The 23,128-nt window shown below is 49.3% G+C and overlaps 1 protein-coding gene across 4 annotated transcripts in view; it reads right to left on the minus strand.

Annotated features, from left to right (window-relative positions):
• Positions 1-23,128, minus strand: part of Myo16 (myosin XVI) — a 606,187-nt gene that overhangs the window by 39,541 nt on the left and 543,518 nt on the right. For 3 of the 4 annotated variants that reach the window (XM_047554578.1, XM_047554580.1, XM_047554576.1), the window contains exons 31-32: positions 21,114-21,391; positions 12,694-13,812 (exon numbers count right to left, since the gene is read on the minus strand). In XM_047554578.1, the coding sequence (XP_047410534.1) occupies positions 12,694-13,812; positions 21,114-21,391 (1,397 nt within the window). The remainder of the gene's footprint in view (positions 1-12,693; positions 13,813-21,113; positions 21,392-23,128) is intronic. The other variant, XM_047554577.1, reaches the window with a different exon arrangement.

Here is a 23,128-nt window from a genome sequence, read left to right on the forward strand (position 1 = left end):
GTTTTCTGGCTGCTGGCCACACGGCACTTCCCCAACTGGCCTCCTGCCTCTCCCTCCTCTAGAATATGGACACCAGGAGCCAAACCTGCTGGCGCCCCACTCCCAGGGCCTACAGCAGTGTCAGGCATGGAGAAGTCACTTGGTGTGGGTTGAAACAAGGGAGAAAAGGAACGAGCAAGAAGCAAATGGCAGAACTGATGTAAAGGCGGTGTTCCCAGGGCAGCTACACCTGTTGACAGGTTTACTAACAAAAGGCCGACCAGGTGAGTCTGGCGGGATCCTGCAACAAGAGATCACGCCTCCCTTTCACATCAGGACTGGAAATGCGAGCAAGGATTTCAAAGGAGAAAAATGCCTTGGAGGCCCAAACCCGATTAGAAGTCATAAGGTAAGGAACATGTCTCATTGTACCTGGTGACACATTTTCTAGTATTCACAGGACCCGAGCTCTTTGTTTTCTACCCAAGCATGTTAACTTGCAGGAGAAAACATCCATGGATATTTGAAGTCGATACCTGACACTGGGTTTGAGGTTTTCATGTATTTTCATGTCCTGCTGATTGTTCAGATGCAAGGTCCACACATATTTAGTCTTTTCAAATCTTACTTTATATTGGTCTACAGTTTCTAACACTGGGAAATTAAAGTCAATTGGTTTGAGGGTTGGCGTGCTTTGTTTGAGCCACGAACAGGTCAAGGACAGCCAGAGCAAGGGTAGGAGCCGTGTGTCTCTTTAAGAAGAATGCTTACAACTAACCTCCCCTGGCTACCTGAGCGTGAGATGGTTCTACAGTGCATTTTGGAATCATGAGCTAGGATCCAGGTTTCAGTAATGCAGGAGGAAGACACGCTAGCCCTCTAACCCAGTCCAGCCCTGACGCTGAGAGCGCTTGAAGACACAAGAAGTGCGAGGTGCCGTACGCTCGTTACACACACAGTGTGGCTCTCAGGGCACTCTGCAGGAGAAGACCTCTCTGGAAAGGCTGCTGTGCCCAGGGCGTGCAGCACTCTCCCCCTCTGGGGGCAGGAAGGCACAGACATGGAGCGCCGTGCCCGGCATGCTCCGGGGCTGCCCCGGTCTCCCTTCTAAGATCTGGAGTCACAGATGGACCATACCTTCACCAGGAAGGTACACAACTGGATTTGGACAGGCTCCCCTAGGCCTGAGGTTGGCGTCCAGTTTGTTTTAAACCGAATCTGGTTTGAGTTAGAGGAAAAGCTCCTTCAAGATCTGATTTTTCTGAGATCTTTTGCTGCACACGAGGAAGATCAGAAATCAGGACTTAGTTGCCCCCAACCTGTCACCTCCTGGGAGGTGAACTGGCCCTTCTTTGATCAACAGACAACCAGAGTATTTCTCTTCCTGCCTCTTCGAAGGACAAAGGTCAGGATGAAGAGTCCCACAGGCACAGTGGTCCAAGGAGTTGGGAGAGCTCACCGGTGGATTGGCTGGAGCACAGCAGGACATCCTGGGGGTACCGTGGGTATGCCGTGAACTTGTGCAAGCTTTCAGCAGTGCGGTTCTAACTGACCCCAAGCCACGTGGGACAGATTTTAACCAACCCCATTGCTAACAATCACAGAACTGCCTGGAGAGGTCCTTCCTGGTCTTCTATAATGGAGAAGCCAGAACTGAATGCCAGGGTCCCAGCAATGACTCTCGTGATACAGTTGGGACCCACGATACCCTGACTGGTTACCTTTCTTAACGATTCAGAATAGATTGCTTCAGAAGCCGGACAACGTAATGCTGCGGTAGCTGGAGAGGACGGGCGTGCGGAGACCTGACTGTCCCACACCACTAGCCAGAACTCACTCCTGCTTCCAACCCCTGAGGGTCACCCTCTGAGCACCTCAGGCTCCTCTGGAACTTGTGTCTGGAGCAGAGCCGGCCATGGCTCCTCCTGCTCGGTTCGGAAGCAACATTCCCTCGTTGTCCCCACCGGGGACACGAGTTGCATGAACCAGGTCGTCGGCGCCAGGGAGTTAAGTCGCACCAATTTCCTGTTAAACTTAACCAACTGGATGGGTGTTTGCCCACTTGTTCTGCCCCTGCCATTAGGGGGACAATCTCTTCGAAGTCCTTCCTTGTCCTTGGGCAGCTCCTGGTATATAACTGGTCCAAGGTGCAGTTCCTAGACAACACGCCTGTCTGGCCCACGCTGGTCCCCTGCAGGGTTTCCCAAGTGACAGGACACCGTTGCTGCTTTTGCTAGCACCCTTCCTCCATGCTGCGTGGGGGCAAATCCAGGGGTCCTGAAAGGATGGGTGGGCAGCGGCACCTCTCGGCCATTCCTTTGTTTAGGAAAATGGTCCTCACAGTCCCCAGGAAGCAGAAGGAGGAAGGCCCTGGGCTTCGCTGGCGTGCTCCGAGCTCCTGGCACCGCAGCTGGATGGGAGCTGATGTGCTGCTCTTCCTCAGCTGAACGGGTAACAAGACTGGACTGAGCAGAAGTGAAAGGGGAAGCAGAGGTCACGGTGGCAGCTGGCGAGGCCTCAGCCCTGCTCAGAGCTCGCTGTCGGTCGCAGCTGAAGCACTCGACAATGCAAAGGGCCCAGGCCAGCCAGAGACCTTGTGCGGAGAGCAGCCAAGATGCCAGGCCTGGGCGACGCCCAGGTGGCAGGACAACTGGGCAGCGGTGGCAGCACCGTGCACATCGGGTGCGGAGCAGCTCCACCAGCCTGCACTGCACACGGGCTGCCTGGCAGCCGCAGCTCTGAGGCCTTGAAGAGTCAATTAAAAATGTCCCCAGGATTCTCGCGAGCTGCAGGGACTGCTCCTGTCACAGCCGGTGGCTTGGTTGGCCTCCGTCCTGGTGCTCATGTGGCAAGACTTCTCCTGACCCGAGTGCCCACTCCGTGTTGCAGCGTAGAAGCCGGCCACCCGGGAGGAACAGTGCTGGGGCACTGGAGGCAGGGGAGGCTCCTGTGGGTCTGCACTTCACCCAGAGCCACAGGCCAAGGCCTGCCCAGGGCGGTGGGTGCTGGGCGTCCCATATTCAGGGGGCTCCACTCTAATTCCTTCCCATCAATCCTCCATCAAGAACGGGTCAAGCATCGCTAATCTGAATATTCAAAATTAGAAATGCTTCCAAAATTGAGACCTTTCAAGCGCTGACATGACCCCTATAGTGGAAGATTCCATACCATGAATCATTCATTCATGCACAATTTTAATAAAAATATTGTATAAAGCTCAGGCTTTGTGTGTGTAAAGTGTACAGAAACAAAATGAATTTCATGTTTACATCCGAGGCCTCTTACTAAGATACTGCATTGTGTCTATGCAAATATTCCAAACTCTAAATCATTTTGCAACCTGTATATACGTTTACGTGTGAATGAATAAAAACTAGCAAGGAAAAAGAAAGTCCTTTCCGCAGTGCAGTTACCACAACACATCATTTGGTCATGTTCTTTCGGGGATCCCCCCTCCTGCCCTGGCACTCTGTCCTGGGGTTCTGGTTTCCTCTCCCCTGAGGGCAGTGCTGCAGAGCGTGCACTGCGAGCATGAGCTAGGAAATGACCCTGTGGGTGCGACAAGCATTTAAAAATGAAGAGAAGAGAATATGTTGAGTAAAAATGGATATTTCTCAGGCCTGAGGACTGAGGGGCAGCTAGGGAAGCCCAGGTAGTCTCCCTCCTTGGACACATGGGTTTCCTCAGATTCCCTGGTACCAGCTGCTTCTGAGGGGAACCCACACTTCATTTTAAAATCCACATAACTTAGTGCAGTGCCTGGCACCAAAGAAACCCACCACACCTTTTTTTTTTTCCAATAAATGAATGAAGTTTGCTTGTCCCTATTTAACTCTATTTCTAAACCTCTTTGAAATCCTGAGGCACATAGTAAGGCCAAATATTACTGGTAGTTTTATCACTTTGCCTGAAGTTACCCTCTGATACTTTAAGTCCTGGAAAGAACAGCAAGTCTGGAGGCTTTGTCACAGAGAACTTCTCTCAGAAACAGAAAGGGTTTCTGACGCCACTGCGTGGGTCCCTGCCATGCATGCAATCTCTCAGACGTGGGAATGCACTCTGGTTAGCAGCTGGACCACACCACTGGGTTTTCTAATGATCGTCAGATTAAAAAGACATTTTTATGGTCCCACATCATCATATATAAAGCACCAAACCTCTTTCCTACGTCACCGTCCCCAACCTCTAAATTAGAGATGATTTCAAGCCTGGGTAAGTGAATGGCAGAGACCCCCCGCCAAGCTGCAACTGCATCGGTGAAATTCATGTCAACAATTAGAGTCTGCTGTCTGGTGTGAGGCATAGGAGGTTCAGCCAGACCTCCAGTTCTACCTTCTTTAAAATGAAGTTTCTTTTGGAAACTTATGTTTGATTATGAATCAGAGTTTGGGGTGGAGAAGCTCTTTTGGGATTTCTGGGGACTTTGGGCAAGGCACATACTATTGCCACTAGGTTCCACTGTAGACTACCAAGAGCCTTCCATTCAGCACGTGCCTGCCCGAGGGCTCTGCATGCTTCAGAACCTAGCCCTTGGTGGGGAGAAAATAATCACACTGTCATTTATTGTCTTAGTATTATCAACGTGCATTGTTCAACTGCAAGTGGCCAGTGCCACTTCAGTAAGAAAACTGAAGGTTTCAGGCAAGGGCCGGGATAGTGGCCACAAGCCCTAGAGGCTATTGGTGTCCCAGTACAGTTAGCTTGCTGATGGTGTGGAAGTTTCCAGTCTAATCCATGATTAATCATAAAGAAGATTCAGGTCAGGCATGAAGGACCTACATGCTGGTAGGAAATGGAGAGATTAGTCTTCCTTCTGTCCTCCTTAGGAGAGAGCACAAGGCACCTGTCCAGCACCTCGGTGGGAAAGCATCCCACGAAACCTGTCACTACTGAGCATCTCTTCACGAAAGGAGGAAACCCCAGGACACAGTTCTGTGGGGCAATCCTGAGATGCAGGGAGCCAGGAAGGTCTCTGTTCCATTGCTTAAGGAGAGTGGCAGAGTGACTTGGAGGACGAGCACTGGGTTGCTCTCTGGAACCCGCGTGGGAGTTTAAGTTGCGATCTAGTGTAGAGACGGACACACAGTACACACTAGCTGCTTGCTTTAAGGGGTTGAAATTATGAGCAATATTTACTGGTTATGAAGATAATCCAGTGCTGAAAAGACTGCCTTATTTTCAGAGTTTCAGGTACAGCAGATTCTTCTGCTGACGGTGCACTGCAGAGTATCCCAGGAGTAATGGCTTCTTGGCTGCATGTGGCTCATCTGAAAACTGATGAACTATTTATGCTGGATGCATACCTCTGGTCTGACTGACATGGCAGTAGAGCAGATTTACAGTCAGTGTGTTAAGGTAATTTCCCAAGATGATTGATATAATTCAAAGGGTAACTTTTTGATCAGATTGATCTAAATACTTAATTGTTGTTAGTCTCTACTTGGTTTTGTCCCAGGGTCTCAAAGAAGGAGGAAGCACTATGGAAATACCACTGTCCTGAGGCCAGGACTTCACTTTCTCCCAGCCAATGTGCATAGAGCGGCCATGAGCTCAGGTCTGACGGTGGTTCCGGGTTAACCGTTTTTCTAACTCTGCCATCATCAATGTCTTTGTTTCCATGTTCACGTAATTTATAAACGAATGAATTCGTGCCTCTTATTTTTTCCAAGAGCGATGCTTTAGAGAGAGAAACAGGAGCCTTTTTAGGTGTCTGTCTTTCTCTGTCCCATCACGGTGGCTGCTGAAGGTCACTGCTGGCCCTCTGCTTTGCCCCTAGTGAGGCTCCTGGCACAAGCGGGGGGCTCACTCACTACCCGTGCAGTTGCTGGGGACCCCGAGCAGGCGCCGGGCAGTTCACATTCCCACTGTGAGTTAGGGCGTGATGCTGGTGAGTGGTGGCAGGGGATTTCAACCTCAGTTCCCGGGCAGAGCCTTAGGAGGCCCAGGTGAAGGGAAGAGAGGGTCCTGAGACAGGTGCGCTTCTGAGACAGGTGTTTGAAAGGGTTTCTTGGAGCAGGTGAGGAAAGGAAGAGGGGGAGCAGGGGGCAAGAGAAGGTCTCTCCACTTCACACCTGCACGGGGACACTGACAACAGGGCCAGAAGGTTTTATCTGCTGCCCCACATCTTTATTCTGGTAATGAGTTTGTATTTAACTTAGAAGGGAATTCCTCTCTCAGGCAGCGTCTCTGTATGTTATTTTAATTTTAATAGTTTTCAGAGACTAAGAATGAAAGGAATTCAGGGTTTTGGAGAAAGGAGACCTGCCTTTGATTCCTGAAGGCGAGGTGATTTGTTCCTCTGATTAGGGAGAATCAGGTGACTGGCCGAAGTCTCCGATTTCATTAATAACAGGGACACAACAGCTGCTTCACCTGCCTCACAGGGGTGCCTACGTGCTTGGCCAACAGCAGGGAGCCACGTGCAGGTGTCAGCTCTGACTATTATGAAATAATGCTGCTGGCATGGCACACGGTGCGGCTGGGTGCGCCCCTTCCAGGAAGGTCACCTGCACACACCTGGAGCCCCTGCCCTCCCCGTCTCTTCCCTCCTCTGGCACTTGGCACTCTTTGTAAAATGTATCCTAAGAGTGCCTGTTGAATTCCCACGTGACAGAGGAGAAACAGCAGGGGTGTTCCAGAGCCTGGTCATGAAGCCGATGAGAAGCAACAGGTAGAAAGCTCGTCTGGTTTGGACTCCAAGCAAGTGATGCCTTCGGTCCGCCCACTTCTTCGCAGCACCCATGGCCACGTTCCAAAATGGCCCTGGAGCGGGACCTGCATTTCTTGCTCCTCCTTTGGTTTTCTGCTTGCACTGCCTACTCCCCCAATTCTGCACCTGGAGAACCCCAGCCACCCACTCCCCATCTCTCACTGCTGCCCGCCTAGCAGCTCTGGCAGGAGGCCCTCTGAGACCCTGTGGCGCTCACAGCTCCCTCTCCTGGCTGCTGAGCTCACCCTGGACGCACCTCTGAGGCAGCGCACCCTCTTTTCTCCCAGGTCCCTGATATTTTGTGAGAATCTGGTGACATGTATAAAATCTCTCCCCACACAGGCTGCATGCATGCTGCTGGGGTTCCTGGCCAGCTGGAGTCCAACTCTGGATTCTCAAGTGGTCCAGGGTCCACTGGTTAAAAGTTCACTCTCGTTCCGGAACCTCTCTCACTGAAGAGGGATGCATTCCCCTGTGGTCTCTGAGAGGGCAGAGGCAACGCCACAGACCTTCATCTGTTCTTTTGGATTCTCAAGTACCAAGCCCTGTGCTTGTATTAAGTAAGTGCTTATTGGATCACTCTAAGGGAATCAGGTCTACAAGTTAACACACGTCTGGTTGCACAATTTCATTGCAAGGATTCTTGGGCATTTAGAACAAGGTGTTGTATATTGCGAGGAAAATGTCAAAACACTCACAACAAATACTTGGACATTAAAAAGTTGTCTTTTCAATTAATTTAGAGCAACAAAACTTTGTGCTTTCAACGAAGATAAATCTGGCTACTGATAGCTTATAAAAATTCAAAACTCATTTCTCAGTGTAAATGAGCAAAGTATTATTTTTACCAGGCATTGGGGATGAGAAGCACTGAAATGTGTAGCTGCAGATCCCAGACACAGATGTTCTCAGCTACTGCAGAGGGGTCAAGAAATTAACAAAAGTTCCTTCTCTTACACATAGTCTCCTCATGACAAAAGCTGGGTTTACTGGCATTATAAGGGACAAACTCTACACAGCTCATCCTTGCTTGATGTCCATGGGTGACAGATGGAGGACTTCCTTCTCAGAAGACGTTAATCTAGTTTCCCCACAGGACTTCCTCATTCAGAAAATGAGGGAAGCTTAAGTGTTGCTTGGAAATGGTTCTAAATCACAGAGGAATGCCTTCCTCCTATAAGAGGGAGACTGCTCTGTTAGGAGTGTGGACAGCAACCTTCCAGTGAGGAGAATCACACACGAGTGGCTGTGTGCATCCTCTGTCCAGTCCTTTGTAATTGCCAGGAACTCAGGCCACCCCACTGCCACACAGCTCAGTCACCAGGGGAGGGAGCTTCGGGGAGTGGGAAGGAGCAGCAGCCTAGGCCAGGACAAAGCCCTGCAAAGTCTGCATGTGGAGAAGGAGCCAGGAGCTGAGCGTGCACTCCACAGCCCGAGTCCAGACCCACAAAGGCAGGCACAATTCTTAGGCTGCAGTCTCATCTGAATGTGTCAGAGACTAAGTGATAATGTTCAAACTTCTGCTTCGCACAGCAGGGGCAGGGAGCGGCCCTTACAGATGGCTTTGCGTGAACGTGGTCGGATTCTGCTGGTAATCAGCAGCATGTCAGTGGTACTAAAGCACTGGGCTCCTGGTTACTAAACAACGCAGAGGTAACTGCACTCGGCACAGACACATCCGACCCTCGTAACCAACCTAAGATGCAACTGCATTTCTTTTTGCATTTGAGAAGAAATTGAAATTCTTCTTGAGTTTTGCTCTTTCAGACTTGGAGTCTCCTTTGAATATAATATTTAGAAATCCACAGTTACTTTGTCCATAGTAGAAGGGTTGTCTGCATCAGCTTCCTGGGCCAGGACACGTTGGACAGAAACCCCTGGCTGCTCGTGAGGATGATTTTGTTTCCTTTGTGAGAAGTGGGGCTGTGCACCCATCGCGGTGTTGGTCGTGAACACCATCTCCTGTCAGTGAAGTGGGAGGCATTGTCTGGCCTGTGCTTACTGAAGTGACTTAAGAGTCTTCCTTTCTCCCCCTAAAGAATGTCTATGGTAAAATATCATAAACTTATTAATAAAACAATTTGACACTGGGATGCTTTTCCAAATTATCCAGGGCTGGAAGAGGGAAGCAGACAGGAGCAGGGATGAAACAGTGGCGTCCGTGGGCAGAGTTCATTATTTTCTGCACTCTTGTATATGTGTTAAATTTTCCTGAAAGCCAACTCTAGAAAAAATTCCTTCTCAAATAGCCCTATGGAACACAAATGCCATGCAGTAAAAGTGTGTTTATATAACAGTCAGACTTCCAAACTCAAAATGTTCCTATTAGAGTGTTTATGTAATCAGATAAAATATTTGAAGTTAATTGTAATTTACATTTGATTTAAGTGAATCTTACTAAGTAAAAATGACACCATGGCTAGATCCATCGAACATGTTTATATGTCAGCTGAGTTTTAGGTAAATTTTATATCAAATAACTATTTATTCCACCTAATTTATGGAAAGAAATAGTGTACATTACAGTTCTACTGACGTCATTTTGAAGCACCTGTTTCTACCTGACGAAGAGGGTGCCCAGTATCAGAGAGTAAAGAAATGATGTTAAGTGCTCCTGAGCAGACCTTTCCTTGACTCAGGGGGCTCGCTCTCCATTCCGTCCAGACTCCGGAGACGTGCTGCGCTTCTGTCAGTCCCCAGACTGCTGATCTTTTGCAGTGAGAGAAGAGCCTGGCCAGGTTCTTTGCGTCACTACGGATAAACTCGGCCGTGCGGAGCTGCCTTCAGAGCAACGGAGCCCTCTAGTGACCAATCGAGCCCAGGACTGTCCTCAGTTGCCCTTTGGGTTAGGTCTTGTGTTTTCAGACTAAGCAACTGGAAACAATTAGCATAATATTATTAGTCATATTAGACCATCAGAGAGGAAAAGAGAGTTGTGAATTAATGGGACTTTGTTTCTGGAAAGACAAGGACAATTAAACATTTAGTCCCTCCTCACTAAAGGACCAAGTGGCCCAAGCACTGTTCCAGAACCACACATGCTGGAGTGGAAAAGCACAAGCTTGATATTCCTGAGTATATGAGACAATTTTCTCCATCCAGACTCTGCAGCTCTTACTTGTTGCCCCTTGGGGGGAAATGCAGAGTGTTGAAAGCTTTCTCCTGCTTTACCAGGTCCAGCGTGAAGGTAGTCAAGGAAGACCACTGGGGACAGAGTTACTGCATTCCAGTCTGTCTCTCCCGAGCAGAGGAACTGGGAGTAAATGGATCAGCCTCCCGTGCTGGGTTTTCCTGTAGACCGAGTCTAAGAGTGGCGGACTCCTGGTGGTGGCCTGGGCTCCAGCAGGCTGCAATAGAGCTGCGGGCACGTGTGGCACTCTTCTCTCCAGCCTGCTCTGTGCCCTTCAGCTTCAAGGTCTTATTCTTTTTCTGTATGTGTGTTCTGGACTCTGAGATTTATGTGATTTTTTTAGGACTCAAGTAGCATATGCAAACAGTCTATAGAAATGAACTTCTTTGAGGAATGATATTTGTGAGTTTCCAGAATAGTCCTGGTAGACCTACAAGTGAGAGAAGTTCGCTCCCTATACACAGCTCTCTGCACACCACAGTGCCTTTTGTGTCAAGTGGAAATGCCCACAGTGGGGAATTAATGGGTAGATTAATCTTTGCAAGGTCACTGTCCCAAAGAGGCAAGGCAAACATTTTGAATTTCCCTGCAAAATCTGCAGCACAGTTTCCTTATATCACAACTGTACAAGAAACAAACTATAATTAATTGAGATGCTTTGAGGGCGAATTAGCCACACACTGGATTATTTGCTAAGTAAACTATTTCAGGTGAAAATAAAAATGCTTTTAAATATAAAGAGGTAAGTAGAAGATTTAAAACTCTGATGGAAAGAAACCCCAAGGCTATAGTAAATCAAGAATAACAGCCCTTTAATTCATTCAGAAGAAAATGGATTCCTCCCCTTAGGATCAAACTGTGAGGCTCACAATCAGATGAGCAGCTCTAGAGCTCAGCCCTCCCATTAAGCATCCTCCTTCCATATCTTATCTTGAACCCCTTTACCTTCTGGAAGATGAATTTGTACATCTCACGGGAACTTGCAAACTTGTAAGCTTACTTCCCCATCACAGACTATAAAGAATCCCACAGAGGTCAACTGTGCAGCTAAGCTTCCTAAATCTGTGTGTGGACAACCCAAGTTCTGAAGGGTTCAAACCAATCTGCTCAAATTGCAAAGTATTTTGTAAAAACCTACAATAGGAAAACAGGTGTCTTTAATTTTACAGGTGACGTTTCGGTGCTGCACTGAGGCTTTAACACACATCCTCAACACTGTATTAATGCCACCAGAGGGAACATGACCATCCAATTTACACGCCAGGCCTGGAGACTACACCATGATTCTCACTTCCTCCTGGGATTTCCAAACGATGAGGTCTGTCTAGAAAAGTGTTAACTTCATTTTTTTAGGCGAATAAAATAGAATCAAGAATATACCTAATTTCAATCTATAGTAACATGAGGTTTACAAGAGATCAATAAACATCTAGTTTTTACAGCAAATCTTGATTTGTTCATTTAATGATTTTTCTTAGATTCTATCTTGGTCCTTGGAATGAAACATGACTTGTAAAATTCAAGCATTTTGCCACTCTCAAGTTCGATTTCACTTACTAGTTGCCTACAATTAAGCAGATACTGTTAACTAAACAACTAGCTTTTTTGTCTGGAGAACAAATAGCGAGTAGGTTCTCTCACTTGCTAAGGTTCTTACCCTCCACCTGCTTTGTTCTTGTTCACATTGCTTTCTGGATTTTCTAGTTCATACCTAAAGTAATTTCTTAATCAAATGATGGAAGCTAACATGTCTCTGCATTTTCTTTTAAAGAAGGAGTAGGCTAATGCATGAAATGTCACATCAAGGTCAAACTCCTATTTTCATCCCTGCCACTTGACCCAAAAGAGGATATTAACCCCTCCACACTGAAGTTTCACATCTATAAAGTTAGGATGTCCACAGTGGTCATTAGCCCTGGGAGGTAGTGGAGTCTATTGGCATCATGACACACTTAACAAGGTCTTTATATTAATGTATTTCTTCCCCAAGATACAGAATGTTGAAAAAATATTTTGTATAAAAATCTCAAAAATTTTTTAAAGAAAATAACAACATTCTTTGTGATGATTAAGGGAATCTGCAAAAGTGGCATGTTTGGAACAAAGGCAACCTTGTGTGAATGAAGTGGCATGTGGTGAGCTACTTACAGATTAGCAAAAAATTCTCTTTGCATTTTTTTTCTAGCTACATCCTGCATTTACAGGACACAGATACTTCTTTAACCAGGCAACAACAGCTGCAACAACCCAACCGGAGCTCAACTCCGTGCGCTGTCCACTGCTAGCTCTGCCTTAGACTGAGAGGCTGAGGAGGAAACCGACCAGGAACCGAGCTACAATCTTCCTTGGGTGGCGTATGAAAGAACTCAGTTCATTCAACAGAACATAAGGTGAGTGGCATTCCATGAAAGGCGTTGACGGAACAGGTAATAGTCCCAATGTCCTGGGATGGACAAGTGGGATGGATGATAGACAGAGGGCCGCTGGGGTAAATGATGAAATTCTCAATGTGATGGTACAAAAACAAAAACAAAAACAAAAACAAAAAAAAAAAAACCAAAAAGACAAAAAAGCATTTCCACCATTTCCACGTTATAAGGAAGTACCAGAGGAAAAAGAAACCTAGTCCTAGCACGAATCAAGCTACATTTATCAAATCCAGCTTGAGCGCCAAGTATTTCTGTCTTATGAGACATCAACGTCTTACTCCTCAGCGTGGAAATGCACATTCCTACCTCTTGTCCCTGTTGGTTGCACACGGTTTTCGGTCGATACCTGCTCGGAATGGCCCCACGATCGCCCGGCCCTCCACTGGGACCTGATCCACCGAGGCCCCACCCCGGGGCTGGGCGCGCGGAGGCTGGGCTCTGCTCACCTTGGGCCTCGCGGATCTTGCGCCCGGCCGCAGACTTGCGCAGCACGCTCCTTCCCGAGCTGAAGAGGCTGGTCAGCTCGTCCAGGGGGCTGGAGAGGGGCCGGGGGTTCGGGGGGCTGTAGGGGGCCGGGGCGGCGGCCTTCCTGTGCTCCGCTCGGGCCGCCCGGGCCGGGGAGTGCGGGACCTTGGCGAGGGCGCTGCAGGGCGCTGCGGGCGCCGCGCTGGGCTTCGGGTGCGACCTGGCTGGGTCGGCGCCCGGCGGGCAGGCGAAGGGCGCGGGCGGCCGGCCGGCGGGGGGCGGTCCCGGGGGCGGCGGCGGCGGCGAGGGCGGCGGCGGCGAGGCCTCGCCAGGCCCGTCAGACACCGCGCCCCCCGGGGATGCGGGCCTGTCGCCGTCGCCCCTCGGGGCTTTGGAGTACTGCGGCGACAGGGGACTGGAGCCTTCCGACTGCACGGGGTACTTGAGGTTGGTCTCCAGGACCGGCAGCTTCTTCACTTCCAGGGGCGTCAGGGGCGACTCGTCCGAGGCGGGGGAGCAGGTCACCGGCGTGGGCGGGAAGACCAGAAGCGGCGGCCGGTGGGGCAGCAGGTTGGGGAAGGGGGGCGGGATGTCGCATGTGTCCTTCAGGGGCTGGCAGCCCGCCTCCCCGGCCTCGAAGGCCAAGGCTTTCCTAGTCTCCGAGAACAGAGGCGGCGAGGCGGACAGGAAGGACACCATTCCCAGGCCGCAGCCCTCCTCGGGCAAGAAGTACTTCATCTCCTCGTACACCGACTCGCCCTGGTCGGGGCTCTCGGCCTCGGCGCCGCCCGCCCTGGCCGCGTTCCCCACCATCTCGATGTACACGGGCTCGGTGTCGTCATCGTCGCCCTGTGGTAAAGGCAGGCGCAGCGGCAGCTGCGGGGTGCACGGCAGGCAGTCGACTGGGCAGGCCCGCGGCACACCGGGGGTCCCCGGGGCCTGGCGCGCACCTGCCTGACACATGGCGCCTGGGGGCCGCGGGCCCCAAATCTCCTCATAGGAGCCACTGAGCTTCGTGTTGGGACTTCTCTTTGGCTTTCGAGGGGGGATCTTCTTCATGGTGCTGTAGTCATCACTGTGGGGTCTGGGTCGCGCCAGAGCTGAAGGGGAAGAGAGGGAGGCCAGTGTGAGCAAGACTCCAGTCTGAGGCCAGGACCTGGGCTGCCGGGAGTCTAGCTTCCCCCAGGACCGTCTTGGTCCTCAGAGCCCTGTGCACTCCAGCTGTGAGAGCCCAGGCCTTCCTGTCCTTCCACACCCCCGTGCACCAGGCACCAGCCAAACCCAGACCTCCCCAGAGCACCAAGCACCAAGCACCATGGCTTTTGATCTTGTAGGAGGAGGCTTCCACCCTTTGAGGGTGATGTCACCAGGACAGGGAACGACAGTGAAATGTGCGCTGTGTTAGAAAGCAGTGTGCCAGAGTAAGGGTCACAGAACAGGGTGGCAGTGGCACGGGCCAAGACCCTACCACTTAAAAGGAGTCTTGGACAGCCCCCCCCCCCCCAGCCTCCTGAAGACTTGAACACAGTGATGTCATTCACTATCTCCCAGGAAGGAAATGGATGGTCTGTGGGAAAAGGCTTGGCTCTGTTCCTGGCACACTAAAACACAGAACAAACAAACAAACAAATAAACAAACACAGATGGGAATGGAAAAGAACGAAGTTAATTTCCTACTCCATGGCCATCTGCATAAGCCAGTATCATAAAAGCCTCCCCAAAGTCACCCAAATGTGCAATGCTTTAACTAATAACCAGTATTCCAATGACTTCCAGTGTGCTAAAGCCCAGCAGTGCACAGCTTCTCCCAGAAACAGAACAAATCAACCCCGTTTTAAATATTAGCATTACAGAGTTCTGAAGTCATGAATAATTTGGAGGATTTGTGGCAGATGGTATTTTCCCAAACTGGTTTCAATATTTTCAGTCCCAAATGCTCTTCCTGAACCTTGAACCTGGAAGGTCTTTGGCTGCTCCTGAGAATACGATGTTGGAAAGACGTTGCCTGCCCTCTGAGGCTGGGGCACAGAGCAGTGCAGAGTCTGCCTGTTTGCCCACCCTCACGGGCACATGGCATGGGAGCCCTGACTTCTGCATAAGAGATGTGGACAGCCTGATGCAGCCCTACCAGGGGGACCCTGTGGAGAGGCCACTCAGAGCAAAGGCAGGGGCCACAAGACCCAGCTTCGGCGGTCTGATCTTTCCCATCCCAGGCACTGGATGTGCAATGAACCTCAACCTCCCGGGATCCCTGACTTCACCATGAGCATGACTTAGCAGGCAGATTCTGGAACCACGAGGACAGTATAAAACCATCCTTGCATCTTAAGACACTGAGTCCTGGGGAGGTTTGTTTTAGAAGACATTTCTTTTTTTTGGGGGGGGGTGCTGGGGATCCAACCCAGGGCCTTGTGCTTACAAGGCAAGCACTCTACCAACTGAGCTATCTCCCCAGCCCCCGAGGTTTGTTTTATAACCTCAGATGACTCGCACAGACATTGTCCCTACAAGACACTGCTGCTACACAAAACATGAAACCTGTGTCTTCACTTTGGGACACTAGGGGAGTCTTAAAGAGACAATAGCAGAAGCTGGGTGGCCCTCAGGATAGCCCTGGGTGAGTGAGGTCAAGGGAGGGAGAGGAAACCATGTCACAGGGAAAGCCCAGCAGCAGTGTCATCTATGGAATGGCAAACTGGAGACCCGCTAAGTGACTTGGGCCACCTAGCTAAGGAGACTTCCAGGCAGCGTGACAGCTATCTCTGGGACTCTTCAAACCACCTGAAATAAAACATGAGATAGGCAGAAAGAGACAGGCAGAGAAGCCATCATCACAAAGGAGCCAGGAACTTCTGGATCTGAAAATAAAATCGTTCCCACCGTCAGGCTCTGCAGACGGCAGTGATTCTAAAGTTGAGAAAGGACCTCCGAGCAGACAAGGAATTCAGGGCATTTTCAGGAAAACCTGCTCTAAAGAAGAAGGCAAGCACCTGCCAGGAGATGTTTATTAAAACATCCAAAAGACACAAGGTGGTGCTTTGTAGACACTGCCCGAGAAGCCCGGCCACAGGACCCTCTGAACATCAGAGGCAGAGAGCCCCAAAGAGAGGGAGATTCTCTCAGAGACTTGTGGACATGGCCTTTGACTAATGAAGCACAGTACAAATGAATTTTAGGAAACTCAGAGCACTCCGAGGAAATGCACCCATGTACCCCGAAGGGGCAGAATCCATGAATAAACCTGCTCTCTGAGCTCTTAGAGTAGTAAGCAGGCTAAGAGAACCCCAGCCCCAACGCAAGAGCCTATGGAGTAAGAAGTACAATTCAAAGAGAGAAACAAGGTTCCAGAGCAAATACCAACGGCCATGGAAAACGGCACCGGGCCCTGGCAGCGTGTGCCCAGCTAGTGCTGAGACCTGCACACGTCAGTCCCCTTTTGAGCAGGCACATGCACATCACTACTGTCTGCCTGTCCTCCAGGACACACTGCTTGTGTGGGCCTGCATGAGGGCAGGCAGAGTGGCTTTGCGGCCAGCTGCAAATGGGACAGAAGGGGCCTCCACAGAGTTGTAGTAGGCTGTGGGGTTCTCCCCAGTTGGTGAGAACCACCCCCTCTGTACCCACTGGGCGTGCCCATGTGCATGGTGCTGCTTAAATGTCCTTCCATGGCTCCCACAGAGGTCAGCCTCACTGGGGCTCCATGTCCACAGCATCTAGTGGCTCTTACTCTGCTTATCTCAGCATCTGCTTGCCCGTTCATGGGCCCCCCCATCGGCGAGTCCTGGGGAGGAGCAGGCGCAGGCTCCCACTGGCTTAGTGGGTGCTGCGTGGCTGGCTGGGCCATGCCCCATGTTCTGTGATTCCCAGTAGTGTGTTTCTCATAACAGTGTCCGTGGAAAGCCTGATTTCTGTCGAATTTCAAGTGACAGAAGAAAATAAAGGGGCTTCTACTAAAAATACACTGAACACTGCAGCTCACACATCTGGAGCGGGTGCACGTGAACCTTGCCAACTGTGCTCTTATTGACAAGCAATGGATCTGTTGTAATGAGAGCAGCACAAATAAGTTTCTGTGACACACGTGTGTTCATTCACTATTTATTGAATGCTTTCTATGTGAAAAGGTCTGTTCTAGAATAGAGATATTAACAGGACAGTGGGAAAAATGGAAGGAAACACAATCCATGCCTAAATAAAGTCACAGAGCTGAACCATTTCTTTATCTGCTTCTTTAGCCCGTGATGGAGCATAGAGTTGTGCAGCAATTTTCAAACAGTTTGGGGGCTGATTAAGGTGCCGTCTCCAAGGGAGTGGGCCAGCCTGTGGGACCCGAAGGAAGGCTGCACGTGGAGTGTCCTCACGGGACTGATCAGGGAGGCAAGAGCCGCAGGAGGAACCTGCTTTTCTGCTTCACCTGGAGCAGGTGTCACCCAGAGCAGGCCCTCCTCCACCGAATCATTACTCCCTCTCCATTTCTCGTTTCAGGATTTAGCGCCCAGGTCCCTGAGCCCCACGGGTGTTTTGAACTGCCTGTGACCTCAGAGCTTTGTGGGCCCTCACCTCCCAGGCGGCTGCGCTCTGCCCGCCCTCTTTATTGCCCACAGTGAGCCTGTGCTGGGGGCCCACTGTTGCTGCCACTCGACCTGCATGGGCCTGGAAAGGCCCAGTCACTTCTGCAAGGCCACACGCTGCAAGCACAGACTCACATTTCCCGAGTGGTTGGAAGGATGTGCACTGTGCGGGGAGGAAGGCCAACCTCTGGGCAGAGTCACACACAGAAGAGGGAAGAGCGTGCTGGTTGGGAGCTCCCTGCCAGCCGGAGGGCAAGCCGGCCGTGACCTTCCTTCCCTAGCCACTGTTTGCCAAGAGAAACCCCAGACTTTGGAAAAAAGTCTAGTTAATAGTTTGCAAAGAAGTGCTAAAATTTATTGGTCTGTAAATTGCTTCATGCTTTTGAGGCACAAAGGTAGTGAAAGAAAATGAGCTCTCCATACTGCCTTTCTTTATTGCAACCCCGTTTATGGGGTGACAACCCATAGGAAATGGCATGTGCCAATAGGAACAAGATTAAACCCAAAGACAACCTGGCACAGCCTCATTACTGGTTCCTCGACAGTCCCTGGCCTTTGTTCGCCAACCATCTCCTTTCCCTCTACAGCCTGACTTGATTAACAGCTTTGTTTGCAAAGGGAAAGAACTTGACTTTTTTTAACTTGCCCAACAGAACGGCCTTGGTAGTCCACCAACCCCACCAAGCCCAGGCTCTCCTGCAGCCAGTGTTCAAGAAGCATTTTAAAGGGCCGTCACATGCTCTTCCTACCTACGGATAGAAACGAGAATAGCTGTGGCTGTGACCAGGGCCAAACAGGACCGCTTGGCAGAGCATGACACGTTTGGAATGAGCACTGTCTAGAAGGTCTTCCATGATGGTGGAACGTTCCACACCTGTGGCTACTTGGCATATGGCTGTTGGCTAAGGACAGACATTTTAAATCCAGCTGATTTTAGCAACTTTCAGTCTGAATGGCTGCATGTGGGTAGTGGCCACTGTGTCAGGCAGCACAGGCTTAGATTGTCCTGGAATCTCTTGGAACTGAAGGAAATTTCTAGGCTGTCACTATAACCCTACTTGGCCACCTCCAACTCCTGTCACAAGAGCATAGCTGGGACTAGAGCCGCTTCAAACTTCTGGCTAATCGCTTATAGGTGTGGCTGTTTTTTATTTATTTTACTTTTTCATGAATGTGCACTAGAAATCTGGAACACTGACAAATTGAGAGATTTAAGTTCTTGGTGGCCCTTTCTGACTCCACCATCCTATAAAAATTAGCCAGTAAACTTGCTTAGGCACCTTATCTTTTTAATTTCAATTTGGTTTTAGTTGTCAATGGACCTTTATTTAATTCATTTATTTGTATGTGGTGTTGAGAATGGAACCCAGTGCCTCACACGTGCCAGGCAAGTGCTCTACCACTGAGCTGCAACCCGGCCCAGGCAGCTTGATTTTAAAATTGTAAAAATATATTTAGAGCATTTTCCCAAAAGTGGAAAAGCTTCTCTGGCCCCAGGAGATCCAAGACTTTCTTTTTGTGGTTGCAAAGTAATCAGTATGAGGAATTCTGTGTTGTAAGAAAGAACACGTGGCGTAGTGGTGTAGATGGCACAAAGGAAACAGCACCCACTCGCCCTTTCACAGGCTTCCAGAAGGGTGTTGGCTCCTGAGGAAGAGTTGGGGAGACATTTCTGAGCAACTTGTGGCCACATGTGAGCTGAAACTAGGTTCCAAGGAATCGAATTTGACTTAAGCGCCTTGCCGTTGTGCTGACACAGCGCCATGCCTTGTGAGCAGCAGTAAGCGCTTTGGACAGTTTGACACCTGCAGTCTCTCCATCCTGCTTCCTGTTCATTCACTCTCTCTTTTTCCCCCTTTTCTTTTCTTTTCTTTTCTTTTTTTTTTTTTTTAACTTTGGTCATTTTGCTTTCATACGTCTCTTGTCTCTCCTATGGTCTGAGTCACTTTTCCCAGTTGACATTTTTTGCTACCCATATGGGGGAGCTGAGGCTCCAGTTTGGGTTCAGCTTCTCCTACCTTTCCTCCTTTCACAGTCACTTGACTGCTGACCACGCCAAAACCTCGACACCAGGGCAGCCGCCTTGCAATGAGCACGCGACCCGCCAACTTTGTCAGGCTTTTGAAGCCCTGGGTGCTGCTTAGCAAGTTCACAGTGCTACGGCAGGGTGCAGATGGGGATGAGGCGCCACTCCGTGTGCACTCTATTTTTCTACCTTATTTTGCATTGCTTTCAACTTCTAGTACCGTCCTGCATCTTTATTTCCCATTCTCCCCACCTCACCAGTCTTAAAATTCTTAGAAATGATTCTTCCTCACCCACAATGCCAAAAATCCTCTCCTCTCACTTCAATCTCCACTTTCTGAGATCTGCACCTTAAGTTCTGTCCAGAGGTCTGACGGTGTGACCGTGGCAGCTGTCCATTGCACTCTGCTGGAGCCAGCCGCTGGCCTGTTCAGACAGGAGCTCCCCACGTGCACAGCACACTGGGGCAGCACCCAGCTTCCTGGCAGGAGAGTCCTTACTCTCTCTCTGTGTCCAGTGGGCATCCACTAGGAATACTTCACGACCCCCTGGATGTCATTTTCTAGCTCCTGCTATCACCTCTGTTATGGGATGCTGCAAATATGTACCTGCTCACCAGACACGTGGGACACAGGAACTTTTCCTACATCTACACCAAGGTGCTGCTGTTACATGACTTGTATGTTAGAACGACTTTTACCCTTGGTAGTTAAAAATTCCCCTAAAGACCTATTCTTTTTTCCCACATTAAGGTCACGAAGGAGAAGCACTTCAAAGGAAGCCAGGCTATTCCTATCGCTTGAGGCCTCTGTCCCATGGTCAGAAGCCAGGGCCACTTCAAGATCATTCATCTTGTCCCTAAGCTGGGCATGCTGTTTTGCTGTGTAATTGTGTATTTGCTTTATTTCATTTTCTTTGCTGAAGGAACTGTGTTTCAACTGTGTCCAGAGGCTGTTTCCTCCTGAGATCTACTCGGTCATTTCATTTAGAATTTTGCCCGGTCCCCGCCCTGCAGTCCACCCCAGCACTAGTTACTTCTGTCTCCAGCAATGACCTCTTGCTGAGATCTTCATTCACGGACTTGCTTCCTGTGTTCACCTCTGCCCTCGATCCTGGAACGCAGGCTCCATGAAGGAAGAAGATCTGCATACATGTGTGTACACAGAACGGGGCCCAACCCACAGCAGATGGCCAGCAAACTGCTGTCCCCAAACGGTCTGATAAGAAGCACTTCCTGTTAGTCACAGTTCTAAACATTAACAATTAAGCCATAGTTGTAGCACATGCTCATCTGAGAGATTTGATGAGAAGACACTGCAATTACCCCTTTTTGCATAAATATTTCGAGACCATCCATGCAGACTTTTCTATGGAGCCTCAGAGGCTTTTGTTTAACTGAATTTTGTTGCAACCATTCTCCTCTGTGAGGTTGTTTCGCTCACCACATGAAAAAGCAGGTTTAATTTTTAATTAGATTGTGAACACAGGAAAGCCTGATGAATTTTGTTCACCTTTTAATTGGTGAAAATTTACATGGAGTAGCGACCAACTTTTTGTTGGCTCTGCCTTGCAGCTGTGAACGCAATGCAGAGGTGGGGCTGGGAGTGGGGAGGGAATGGCATGTAAGTAGCTTTTCCTAAGAGGCTTAGAGATTGGAATAAATATTATTTATATTTAATGATTAAAGGGCTGCTGGCAAGCCAACAATTGGATTTATTTCTATTAAAAATACATGAGGGACACAATAGTGCCGTGGGGTGCTCACAGAGGGAGGTCAGGGAGCCAGGCGCATCTTTTGCACTCACTCAGCTGACCTTCGCTGGCTGTGTCCTTGGCCGCTGAGAGGCAGGCGCTCACAGCCTCGTAGGAGGCACTCAGCCGGGTGCTGGGGTCTCTCTTCGGCTTGGGCGGAGGCTGTTTCCGTGGAGACGGGAGACCACTGCTGTCGTCCACGCTGAACACCGAGTGCAGTGATGGAGACCGGATGGACGGTCCAGCGAGAGCCTGAGCCAGGCTGTCCACCGCCATGGGGACAGGGACAGAGCTGGAGTGGACGTGCCAGGGCCCACCTTGGTCTTCGGCTCTTAGGGGGAAACAGAACACAAACAGCCTCAGAGCAGAGAGGCCAGAGGCAACGTTCAGCTGACAGCAAGGAGCCCACTCAGGCTGAAGACGAGGGCTCCTCCCAGACACCATCATGCTGTGTCTGGAGGGTGCGGGAGTCGCTCGTCCAGAGACCACACACCCCCCTGTGACGAGTGTGCACACGGGACCATCATCACACTGCTCCTGAAAATTCCCAATTCTCCCGCAAACCAACCACTTAAAAAGCTTCCCATTTTCTATCAGGCATTCACTGAATGAATTTTTCACACTCTGATTCTTAAGCAAATCAAAAACCCAGAATTTCAATCTGCATGGTAATTTCTGGGAAATCCATCTTAATAGAGAGTTACTGAGGCATCAGATGCTGGGAGTTCATCATCCTCTCCCTCTGCAAGAGCAGCACACACGATACTCAAAGCTGTCAAAGACTTACACTCTGGCCCCTCTCTCTCTTCCTTGCCATTTAAATTCCACCAGCAATTATTTAATTATACCCTGAAATGTTATTTGTCCTATGACTCTGTGTGGATGCCTGATGCCAAGCCAACTGCTGGTATTCAACAAACAGACAAATGCTTCTTCACGTAATTTTATATCAGGCAAATAAATACATAATCAAATTGAGAAATTGGGGGTGACTGTTTAGTTCCAGCAGAGAAAATAACAAATATTACTCTGGAAGTCATTTAAAATTAATAGTTATCTGGTTTAAAAAGTTCCTTCCGGCTTCACATGTCAACGTAAGATGCCTGGGCGCTCGTCTCACAAGGCGCTCCCCAGCCCTGGCTCTATAATTACATCTTTCTGTGGCGGATCACCAGCAGGGCTGGAATCTTCCACCAGGCAGAACCAGCCACCCGTGCAGAAAATGAAGTCGCCCGAGATGAGAGTGTGGTGCTCAGTGGATAATTTGTTTTCCCTGTAATGTTTAATTACAGTTTTCTGTACAAAGGGAATTTTTTCCATATTTAATCATGGAGATATTTGAGGCTAATTAGCAAGAGACACATTGCCATCTCCACTTTAACAGAAAATCATTTGACATAGGCAGACATGGCACAGGAAAGTGGCTTTCAGGGAGAAACGAGACACTACCAAGTTCCCATGAAAAAACAGACACCGCTTGGACCACGAATTCAACAGTCATGTCGCTGTCTGCCTCCCTGGAGGGTGCTGTGACTCAGGTGTGCTGCACTCACAGAGAGGGGCGAGGATAGAAGGGAGAAGTCCTGGCTGTACTCCTGTTTATACTCCAGGCTCAGCATCCCAAGTCAACTTTTAAATGAGAAGCTTTTTTTCTAAAGCTTTCTTTATTGGCCAAGAAAATGCTGTTTACACAGGAAAATATAATATGTGTGAGCTATTGAGTTCACTAGTTTCATGTTTTCAGAGTGATATCTCAATTATTTGCTAAAATTTCCAGAAATTTCTGGAGATATATATATATATATATATATATATATATATATATATATTTGCATAAAAATAAAAGTCCAGCTATTGACTTTTGCTATTGATTTTGCTTTAAAACTTGGATCTCGAGGTCATTTAGTGACAGAATCACAGTAGGGGAAGCAATAATGATTTCATATGACTACAGCACCTAGTTCCTGAAAAGAAAGCACAGGACAAGGATTCCTGAGATTGCTAGGGAGTCCTCAGGACTCCTCGAGTCCATCACAAAGGTAACTAAAGTCGTGGACTACCTGCCTTT

The sequence above is a fragment of the Sciurus carolinensis genome, chromosome 5 (assembly GCF_902686445.1).
Source record: "Sciurus carolinensis chromosome 5, mSciCar1.2, whole genome shotgun sequence".
Classification (NCBI taxonomy): Eukaryota; Metazoa; Chordata; class Mammalia; order Rodentia; family Sciuridae; genus Sciurus; species Sciurus carolinensis.